Raw genomic sequence first — 12,161 nt, 5'->3', positions numbered from 1 at the left:
GAATCATTAACATCTCTTGTAAGTGTGCAAGAAAATTATAAAATAACGCCTTGATTTGAAATCTTAAATCTGTAGAAGTAAAATCTGGAAATTTTACATTGAGTTTCAAGCAATTTTCATGATCAGTGCGCCTTCTACACCCTCAAGAAGTGAAGTCGGTCTATATGGAGGCATTACCAAATGGACCGATAAAAACTTACTCCGATACTCGGATTCTAGAAGGCCAAGAAGTAAAATCGGGAAATCGGTCTATATGGGGGCTATACCAAAATATGGACCGATACTCACCATTTTCAGCACACCTCTTTATAGTCCTAAAATACCTCTAGATTTCCAATTTCAGACAAATTGGATAAAAACTACGGTTTCTATAAGCCCAAGGCCCCAAATCGGGAGGCCGTTTTATATGGGGACCATACCAAAACATGGACCGATACCCACAATTTTTGGCACACGTATTTGTGGTCATACAATACCTCTAGATTTCCAATTTCAGATAAATTGAATAAAAACTGCGGTTTCTATAAGCCCAAGAAGTAAAATCGGGAGATCGGTCTATATGGGGGCTATACCTAAATATGGGCCGATATTCACAATTTTTGGCACACGTATTTGTGGTCCTACAATACCTCTGGATTTATAATTTCATGTAAATTGAATAAAAACTTCGGATTCTAGAAGGCCAAGAAGTAAAATCGGGAAATCGGTCTATATGGGGGCTATACAAAATATGGACCGATACTCACCATTTTCAGCACACCTCTTTATGGTCCTAAAATACCTCTAGATTTCCAATTTCAGGCAAATTGGATAAAAACTACGATTTCTGGGCCAATGTACCAAATTTCAACCGGATCGGATGAAATGTGCTTCTCTTAGAGGCTCCGGAAGCCAAATCGGGGGATCGGTTTATATGGGGGCTATATATTATTATGGGCGGATGTGGACCAATTTTTGCATGGTTGTTAGAGACCATATACCAACACCATGTACCCAATTTCAGCCGGATCGGATGAAATTTTCTTCTCTTAGAGGCTCCGCAAGCCAAATCGGGGGATCGGTTTATATGGGGGCTATATATAATTATGGACCGATGTGGACCAATTATTGCATGGTTGTTAGAGACCATATACTAACACCATGTACTAAATTTCAGCCGGATCGGATGAAATTTGCTTCTCTTAGAGGATCGGCATGCCAAATTTGGGGGTCAGTTTATATGGGGGTTATACGTAAAAGTGGACCGATATGACCCATTTGCAATACCATCCGACCTACATCAAGAACAAGTACTTGTGCCAAGTTTCAAGTCGATAGCATGTTTCGTTCGGAAGTTAGCGTGTTTTCAGCAGACGGACGGACGGACATGCTCAGATCGACTCAGAATTTCACCACGACCTAGAATATATATACTTTATGGGGTCTAAGAGCAATATTTCGATGTGTTACAAACGGAATGACAAAGTTAATATACCCCCATCCTATGGTGGAGGGTATAAAAACAAATTTTTTTCCAATTTCACTTTTTATTTTTATCAACATTTTTTGTTATACTTTTATTTTCTTATTATCTAATTTTTATAAATTGAAAAACGTCTTCGTTTCCACGGGGGGTTGAACCTGGGTCTGTTGGCACCATAACAGAAAGCCTTAGCACATTCAGCTACAGACGCCATTTAACACGACGCCTATTCAAACGTCTATTCAAATGTTTGTGACATGAATCTAATATGACACCAAGCCCTGAAATTCTAACTACACCCAGAGAAGGAATATGATCACCTCAAACATGTTTGAAAAGCAAAATGTTATTTTTGGGTGGTGACCATGTAACATGGTTTTCGCAACCATGTTATTTTATCGGAAATCACGTATCTGATTTCGGCAAGCAGATTATGTTTGACGAGAAAATAACATTTTAGTGACAAACATGTTACATGGTCACCATTAGAGGTGTGCACGTGAGTAATAGTTTTCTCACGCTCACGTACACTCACGACGGAGAAATCTTATTCACGCACACTCACGCACGATATTTTTTGTAGGACTCACGCACGCATGCACGCTCACGAAAAGAAAATTTGTACTCACGCACGAAACTCTTTTAAATGTCGTGACTCACGAAAAATATCGTTACTCACGAAAAATGTCGTGACTCACGAATAATTTTATGAGTGACTTACCTTTAGAACCTTACTGAAAACATGAGTATGGTTAAAATCGAGTGAGTTATAAAACTCTTACCACCTAGGATGTGACTAAAATTATAAATGAATTCAACTCGTAAGCAATTTATGTTCGTCAGCGGGATTATTTTCGTGAGCGTGTTTTTCCGAAATTCGTTACTCACGCACACTCACGAAGATATTATTTTCGTGACTCACGGTCACGCACGACATTTGGTTGGTTAATCACGCTCACGCACACTTACGCCGTTACCGTCAGCGTGACACACGACTCACGCGTAAGTCACGACAATTTCGTGTCACGTGCACACCTCTAGTCTGGAAACATGTTTGAGGAGATCATATTCCTTCTCTGCGTGTACTTCCTGAGATGTTCTTTATTATTATGATGAATGAAAAAATAAAGAACACTGCTTCACCAGCAGAAATTATTTAATTAAATATTTTTCTCAAAAATTATTTTTTTATGTTATACATCGTTTTTATTGTGTTATTTTTCGGCAAAAATATGCATAAATATATTTTTCCATTAAAAATCAAAAAAAAAATTAAAAATTTTCATAATTTCCTAAACCTTCTAAAAAAGAACTCCCATGGAAGTGAATAGGTCAAACGGCACAGGTTCAAATCCCAGCGGGGATGATTTTTTTTATAATTTTTTACTTTGTTTATTGAATTTCTATTTTCGAAATTTAATTGTTCAAGACTTATGTTTTCACTTAAAACGGCCTAATTCCGTACTTTCTAAGACTTGTCCAAAAGGATTGCATCGGAAGTGGGAAAACCTTGATGGGGGATTCCAGGATGTGTTTCAAAAGAAATGTTTGTGGACTTGTTCAAAAGGACTGTATCGAAAGTAGAAAAAACTGGATGGGGCATTCCGTGACGCGCTTTAAAAGAAATGTTTGTGGAACAACTCCCATTTTTTTTTTTTGCTGGGAGGCTTATATAAGTATTTATTCTACCTTTTTTCCTCTCGTAAAACATTTTTTAGTAAGTTCTATTCTTATTTCGTACTTGTAAATTAAAGCAAAGTCTAGAATTAAGTAGATTACACGCAAAAAACAACAATTCTTTCCTCCCAAACGAAATTTTAGACAAACAAAGTTCGTTTCTCATTTGCTTTTCGTTGAAAGGAAGTGTATTTGGAAGAAAAGTATATACTTTTTGTGATAAACGTTTATTCTTTTCCAGGATGTAAAAACAATTTCATAAAGACTAACTCAAAAAAATTTTTTCTGGCTAATTGCATTGTCCCTCACATCTTTCTCACTTCCACGAGGATTTTTAGTTCTTAACACCTTTTCCTGTAATACCAACAATGTAGAAGAAATTATACGATTTTATAAATTTTTAAAATTTTTTTACCTTTCGCCTGGACGGAGAATCGAACCGCGGACCATGCAATTTGTAAGCCAACACACTATCCACTGAGCTATGTAGCCGTTATTGTCATCAATAGACATTTACCCATATAAGTTATATTTATATAGCATAGCTTGCGGCGCCCACGAGCCGATTAAACAAAGTTTATTTCACAGAAAAATACATTTAGGTGGGCACCATGGAGCAGTGGTTGCTACGTCTGACTTGCATGCCAAGGGTCGTGGGTTCGATCCCTGCTTCGACCAAAGTTTGTTTTGTTTTTTGTTTTTTATACCCACCACCATAGGATGGGGGGTATATTAACTTTGTCATTCCGTTTGTAACACATCAAAATATTGTTCTAAGACCCCATAAAGTATATATATTCTGGGTCGTGGTGAAATTCTGAGTCGATCTGAGCATGTCCGTCCGTCCGTCCGTCCGTCCGTCTGTTGAAATCACGCTAACTTCTGAACGAAACAAGCTATCGACTTGAAACTTGGCACAAGTAGTTGTTATTGATGTAGATCAGATGGTATTGCAAATGGGCCATATCGGTCCACTTTTACGTATAGCCCCCATATAAACGGACCCCAAAATTTGGCTTGCGAGGCCTCTAAGAGAAGCAAATTTCATCCGATCCGGCTGAAATTTGGTACATGGTGTTAGTATATGGTCTCTAACAACCATGCAAAAATTGGTCCACATCGGTCCATAATTATATATAGCCCCCATATGAACCGATCCCCCGATTTGGCTTGCGAGGCCCCTAAGAGAAGCAAATTTCATCCGATCCGGCTGAAATTTGGTACATGGTGTTAGTATATGGTCTCTAACAACCACGCAAAAATTGGTCCGCATCGGTCCATAATTATATATAGCCCCCATATAAACCGATCCCCCGATTTGGCTTGCGAGGCCCCTAAGAGAAGCAAATTTCATCCGATCCGGCTGAAATTTGGTACATGGTGTCAGTATATGGTCTCTAACAACCATGCAAAAATTGGTCCACATCGGTCCATAATTATATATAGCCCCCATATAAACCGATTCCCCGATTTGGCTTGCGAGGCCTCTAAGAGAAGCAAATTTCATCCGATCCGGCTGAAATTTGGTATGTGATGTTAGTATATGGTCTCTAAAAACCATGCAAAAATTGGTCCACATCGATTCATAATTATATATAGCCCCCATATAAACCGATCACCAGATTTGACCTCCGGAACCTCTTGGAAGACCAAAATTCATCTGATTCAGTTGAAATTTGGTACGTGGTGTTAATATATGGCCTCAAACTCCCATGCAAAAATTGGTCGATATCGGTCCATAATTATATATAGGCCCCATATAAACCGATCCCCAGATTTGACCTCCAGAGCCCCTTGGAAGAGCGAAATGCTTCCCATTCGGTTGAAATTTGGTACGTGATGTTAGTATATGGTATCCAACCACCATGCAGGAATAAGAAGTTTTAACATACCACAACCCAAGTAATTCGATTGTGGATGACAGTCTTTCGTAGAAGTTTCTACGCAATCCATGGTGGTGGGTACATAAGATTCGGCCTGGCCGAACTTGCGGCCGTATATACTTGTTTTTTTTTTTACATATATTCCAGATATGTTAGGAAGATACCGAAAAAATGTTCAACATTACATTGTAGTATATTAAATTTTGAACTGTAAAATGTGTCTTATTAAAGACCTAAAGTCAGAAAAGAACAGTGTTTGATATAAACGACATGGACTGTGTTGTTGGTTCAAAAATAACTTTTTTTATTAAAAAAATTAATATTTTGTAACAAACGAATTTTTTTGGTGATAAAAGTGTATACTTTTCGAAGCAATTCAAAAAACTCTAACAAAAGAAAAACGTTTTCGGTACACGTTTTCCAAACGTTTTTTTTTCTTTTCGTGTAAGTAGAATTTCTTAAGTATTTTGTAAAAAGATGAAAAATTTATTATTTTTTTAGTAACTGAATAAATAAATAAATAAATTCTGTCTTTTTTCTAACGTAGACTCTATATGGACTAACATACAATTTAGAAGACAATGTTTAATATACATTGACATCGGTAACTATTATCACAACCCAAGAAATTCATTGGTGGGCGACGGTTTCTAGTAGAACTTTGTATGCAATCCATGGTGGAGGGTACATAAGATTTGGCTTGGCCGAAATTACTTCCGTATATACTTATTCAATGATAAAACTTTATTTTGTTTTTACTTCATAGCTTCTCATCCTCTTCATACCAACCTCGACTATTACATCGAAGCAAATTCATTATAAAATCCCCTATCACATTCAATTCAAATCACATTTGTAAATTCAATATGTTTCACTTCATTACATTTGTGATAGCATTTTCCCTGGTTTATGTTGTAAATTCGGGCCAACTGTATAAAATCAATAGTGGAAATGAATATTTTTTGGAAACAGGACAAAAGGTAAGTATTCAAACAAAAAAAAATCAATAACAATTTTATTGAAAAAAGTATTAAATGTTCACCACACCGTTTATCTTGTTTTCCAGTACTCTTGGTATGAAGCTAACAGAGAATGCCATCAACTAAATATGAAGTTAATCTCCATAGACGATGAGGTGAAACAACAGAAATTGGAGGAACTTTACAATTACACTGCAAGTAAGTAAATAATTGACCTTTTAACTAGCCTGACTTGGACCAGTGTACATACCATAAATATTAGTTCTATGTGATCGGCTTAGAATCACTTGCTGAGTCACTCTAACCTTTCTTCTGTCCGTTCGTCTATCCATGTATTTGGATAAAAACGATAGAATTTTGAAAAAAAAAAATATATATATATAACTCCCCAAAATAGGGACCTATAAACATAACCCCATCCTAGTGGCATCACTTTATATGGGTGTAGCAATAAAGCGAGAAACTTCCTTTTTAAGCCATTCTTGGTTGCTTGAGAGCGATGGTGCTGTTTACAGTTGAAATGTTCATGGTCCATGGATGATGAAATGTCTGTCTGCCCAGGGATTCAATACTGTCTTTAGGACATTTTCCCGTTAATATTCGGCATTTATTTTGACGCCATGGTCGGGGAGCGACCATCGGACTTTATGACGTCCCATACCATCGTACACTGAAAGAAGTGTTTTCTTGTCTCAGAAATGAAATTTTAAACAAAAACAGCAAATAAAGCACATTAAAGACAATCGATGAATCGTTTGTCATCAATTCGGATATATTTGCTCTTAAAGAAAATGCTTTACATTAAAAGGGAATTTCATTTGTCTAAAATTTCCTTCCGGAGGAAAGTATTTTTTGTTTTGAGTATAGTTTCTGGTTGACAATCGAGTCTGTAAACAAGTAGATACAGCAGTAATGACAAATCTTCTCCCAAGCATATCAGTTCAACCAGTACGCTTCCCGAAAAAAAAAATTAAAGATTCTACGTATGAAGACCAGCTCAGATTCTGGATTTATGAGAACCAATTTTGTTTGAGTTTTACAGAAATCATAAATATATCGTGTATATGATGAAATAACGCCTTGATTTGAAGTCCTAGAAATAAATTCGGAAGTTAGGTCTATATGGGGCCTATACCAAAACATGGACCAATACTCTTAATGTTCCTCAAATACCTCTAGAATTCCACTTTCAGACGAATTGGTGAAAACTACAAATTCTAGAAGACCACACTGAAAAAAATATTGATCTAATATAGAAGATTATGCAACTTAAATTTTAGGACTCGAAATTTACGCAATGTTAAGGACAAATTTCTTTAAAATAATGACATTTTAATTAAAAGAAGGTTTATAATCAAAAATTTTTTTCATTAAATTTAGGACACAAATCTTAAAGTTTTGCGTCCCTCTGTTGAAGTTGTAGATCTTTGAAGTAAGGCAAATGTTCCTTAAAATAAAGAAAAACATTTTTAATTTAAAGAAATCGTCTTTAACTCAAATGACATATTGAATTTTTAAACTTAAGATAAAAATGCTTCAAATATAGGCTAAGACTTACTTAAAGGATTTGCATCTTTGGTTTAAAGTTTTTTTAGCATTCAGAAAACAGTTTTTAACTTTGAAGTACATGGCATAATTTGAATTTTCAATCCGGAATTTGTTTGTACATGAATACCTTTATTAATGTATCGCAAACAGAGAATAAAATTTCGATGAATGAGATCTGTATCCAATTTTAATTTTATCGATTCTATATTTAAAGCCAGGAAGGTCCCTAAAAATGTCTTTATTTTAAAGAAGCCGCATCTTTGGCTCGGAATCAATACCAAAATCCTTAAAGGAAGGTCAAAATCTTTGGATCCAAGTAAACTTTTTTTTGAGTGCAAGAAGTAAAATCGAGAGATCAGTCTATATAGGGGATATACCAAAACATGAACCGATACGGACCATTTTCGACACACCTCTTTATGGTCCTAAGATATGTCTATATTTCTACTTTCCGGCAATTTGGATAAAAACTACGAATTCTAGAAGCCCAAGAAATAAAGTCGGGAGATCAGTCTATATGGGGGCTATACCAAAATATGGACCAATAGGCCCAATTTGCGACACACCTATTTGTGATCTTAAAATACCTGTAGATTTTCAATTTCAAGCAAATCGGCTAGAAAATATAGTGTCTAGACGCCCAAGAACCATTTTCGACACACCTCTTTATGGTCCCAAAAAAGCATGCCCGCCTTGCATACACAAGGTCGTGGGTTCGATTCCTGCTTCGACCGAACACCAAAAAGTTTTTCAGCGGTGGATTATTCCACCTCAGTAATGCTGGTGACATTTCTGAGGGTTTCAAAAGCTTCTCTAAGTGGTTTCACTGCAATATGGAACGCCGTTCGGACTCGGCTATAAAAAGGAGGTCCCTTGTCATTGAGCTTAACATGGAATCGGGCAGCACTCAGTGATAAGAGAGAAGTTCACCAATGTGGTATCACAATGGACTGAATAGTCTAAGTGAGCCTGATACATCGGGCTGCCATCTAACCTAACCTAACCATGGTCCCAAAATACCTATAGATTTTCAATTTGAGGAAAATCGGATAGAAAATACAGTTTCTAGACGCCCAAGAACCAAAATCGGGAGATCGGTCTATATGGGGGCTATACCAAAACATCGACCGATACGGAACATTTTCGACACACCTCTTTAAGGTCCCCAAATACTTCTAAATTTCTAATTTCAGGCAAATCAGATAGTAAATACAGTTTCTAGAAGCCCAAGAAGCAAAATCGGGAGATCGGTCTATATGGGGGTTATACCAAAACATGGACCGATACGGACTATTTTCGACACACCTCTTTAAGGTCCCCAAATACTTCTAAATTTCTAATTTCAGGCAAATCAGATAATAAATACAGTTTCTAGAAGCCCAAGAAGCAAAATCGGGAGATCGGTCTATATGGGGGCTATACCAAAACATGGACCGATACAGACCATTTTCGACACACCTCTTTACGGTCCTAAAATACCTCTAGATTTTCAATTTCAGGCAAATCGAATAGCAAATACAATTTCTAGAAGCCCAAGAAGCAAAATCGGGAGATCGGTCTATATGGGGGCTATACCAAAACATGGTCCGATGGGCACCATTTTCGGCACACCTCTTTATGGTCCTCAAGTACCTCTAGATTTTAAATTTCAGGCTAATTGGACAAAAACTACGCTTTTTATAAGCCCAAGACCCCAAATCGAGAAATCGGTTTATATGGGGACTATATCAAAACTTGGACCGATATAGCCCATCTTCGAACTTGACCTGCCTGCAACCAAAAAACGAATCTGTGCCAAATTTCAGGACGATAGCGCAATTATTGAAGGCTGTAGTGTGATTACAACAGACAAACAGACAGACGGACATTCTTATATCGTCTTAGAATTTCTCCCTGATCAAGAATATATATACTTTATATAGTCGGAAGTCGATATTTCGATGTATTATACACGGAATGACAAACTTAGTATACCCCCATCACCATTCTATGTTGGTGGGTATAAAAAGTCAGCTCATCTCTTTTGCAATTCAACCCGATCATTTTGTTTGTTCATAAACTGCTCAATTTGGAATGGTTTCTCATCGAAAAAAATCAAAATCGGTAACTGCACTCAAATACAAATTTACTTGGATCCAACGATTTTGACCTACCTTTACGGATTTTAATATAGATTATGAGCCAAAGATGAGGCTTCTTTAAAATAAAGGCATTTTCAGCGATGTATCTGGGTTTAAATCTACACCCTCAAAAAATCGCTTCTGTAACATATACCCCAAACACATTTTGCTTCAAGCATATATATTTTCAGGATTGGTCCAAACATATTATGTTTTACCTTAAGGCATACTCTGGTAGTAAAAAAATTTAATGAAAATGTTTTTGTGTGGATATATTTTTAAGGCACCAATTGGTTACTTCCATTTTTTTACTTGCAGCATACTCTCTTTCTAAACACATATATGTTTATAGGCTATTTCCAAATTAATATATGTTTGCACAGCATATTATATTTACAAACATTTTATGTCCCAAACATAACATAACATTACTAACATATATATGTCCCAAACATGTTATGCTAGTTTATGAACATTATATGCTTGCACTCAAAAATATTGTGTTAACAAATTTGAGTTCCGAACATATAATTTTTACATCCAAAACATATGAAAAACAGTATTTTTCGTCCGTGTAGGATCAATAAAATTAAAATTAGGAGAATTTTTAAATTCTTTCTCTTTTTGCGATATATTAATAAAGCGATTCACGTGCAAAGAAATGCCAGTTTAAATATTATAACGGATATATCAAAATAAAAAAAACGTTTTCTTAACTCCAAAAAAAAACTTTAAACCAAAGGTCCTAAAAATAGTTTTTATCCTATATTTGAAGAGTTTTTATCTTATATCTAAAGATTGAATATTTCAGTTAATTTAAGGACGGTTTCTTTAAATCAAAAATGTGTTTCTTTCCTTTGAAAAAAAGTTACCTTAGTTCAAAGACATACGGAGGAACTTTGTGCCTAATACAATCTTTCGAAATTCCTAAATTTTTGGGCATAAAAAATCGAATCGTAGTTTATGTTGTGAATAATAAATAGGGTGACAAACGGACGAATAAGCCGAATTGTATAAAATTTGAAATATTTACCTGGTACCGGGTACTTAATTTCCAGGCCTTAATTTGTATGTTATTCTTAATTAAAACCCCTTCTAGTCTCAGCTGAATCGGCTCCCAGAATATGGACATCGGGAAATAGTCTGGCAGATGGTTATACCTATAAATGGCGTTCAACTGGCCAACAGCTTACCTCTAAAAATTGGGGAGTTGGAGAACCAAACAAATACGACGAACACTGTATTGCTGTGAAAACTGAGACTGTAGCATGGTTTGATGCCATTTGCGGTAGAAAGTTTGGATATGTTTGTGAAAACACCAATGGAGTTTCCACCGACAATTCAACTAACATACATGATATGGTCAAATATTTAGAAGGTGAAATGGAAGAAAACTATTGGAATGTGAAAATAAACAACAAAACATATTATGAAGAAATGGATAAGATCAAAGAACAATTAGAAATGAAAACATCAGAGAATGAACTACTAAAACTAGATATGGAAATTTTAAAAAAATCCCACATAGAACAAAATAAAAACTTTGAAGATAGACTTCAAATCTTAAGGAATTCAATAGGACTTACACAAAATCATACAGAAAAAATTCTACATTCCCATAATCACTCCTATGAGCAACAAATTCAAGCGGTTAATAATCAATTGGAATTTTTAACTTCATCACTAAATAAGAAAATCGATCTAATGAAAAGGGAACATGATAGATTAAAAGGACTCTTTGACGAATCTATTGTAAAACTAGAAAATCACTACAACAATCTGAGTACAACAATAAAATTGGAAAATGCAATGCAAGAGAAACGGATTGATGACGAACTAAACACATTGAGTGGATTGATTAAAATCAATGAGAATGGAACGGAATTTCAAGTGGACTCATTGAAGAATTTATATAAAACAGCCTATGATCATGTCTTTGAGCAATTTAAAAATATAACGACACGCATTGAAAATGATTATAAACAAATTCTTTCATATATCAATGATGAAAAATTACGAAAACCAAAAGCAATAGAAAATAAATTTTTCGAACTAAGCAAAAATGTTCCACAAAACGATAAACAACCAACCCATCTGGAAGGTAAAACTAAATTTCAAAGCTATAATATATATTTCTTTCGATGAAAAAAATAAAACAAATACAAATATTTAAAAAAAAAAATAAGTTTATTTTTATTAAACCAAAATTTTATTTGGTTTTTATTAACTAAACTCTGTAAAAAAATTGGTATGTTGTTCTAAAGATACAATTTTAGAAGCATATCCAAAAATTTCCTCCCAAAAAATGTTCTTTATTTGAATTACCTACACTCAAAGTTTATCTGGATCCAAAGACTTTGACCTTCTCTTAAGGATTTTAGTATTGATTCCAAGCCAAGGATGCGGCCTCTTTAAAATAAAGTCATTTTTAGCGACCTCTCTGGCTTTAAATCTAGGATAAATAAAAGTAAAACAAGTATATACGGCCGTA

General features: G+C 35.2%; 1 protein-coding gene across 1 annotated transcript; it reads left to right on the top strand.

Moving 5' to 3' along the window:
• Positions 1-5,887: 5,887 nt before the first annotated feature.
• Positions 5,888-11,855, top strand: LOC142227002 (uncharacterized). The gene is made up of 3 exons (XM_075297303.1): positions 5,888-6,002; positions 6,089-6,200; positions 10,770-11,855. Exons 1-3 carry the CDS (start codon positions 5,889-5,891, stop codon positions 11,813-11,815), a joined length of 1,272 nt encoding a protein of 423 aa, XP_075153418.1. The 5' UTR covers position 5,888; the 3' UTR covers positions 11,816-11,855.
• The last annotated feature ends 306 nt before the right edge of the window (positions 11,856-12,161 follow it).

This window comes from Haematobia irritans, chromosome 2, assembly GCF_050003625.1.
Source record: "Haematobia irritans isolate KBUSLIRL chromosome 2, ASM5000362v1, whole genome shotgun sequence".
Classification (NCBI taxonomy): Eukaryota; Metazoa; Arthropoda; class Insecta; order Diptera; family Muscidae; genus Haematobia; species Haematobia irritans.
Note: the sequence above shows the minus strand (reverse complement) of the source record. Positions and strands in the feature narration are given on the sequence as shown.

Coding starts and splice junctions, on each gene's coding strand:
- LOC142227002 (XM_075297303.1), top strand. CDS start 5,889: ATGTTTCACTTCATTACATTTGTGATAGCATTTTCCCTGGTTTATGTT. Junction 6,003..6,088: donor TTTTGGAAACAGGACAAAAG/GTAAGTATTCAA, acceptor CTTGTTTTCCAG/TACTCTTGGTATGAAGCTAA. Junction 6,201..10,769: donor ACTTTACAATTACACTGCAA/GTAAGTAAATAA, acceptor AACCCCTTCTAG/TCTCAGCTGAATCGGCTCCC.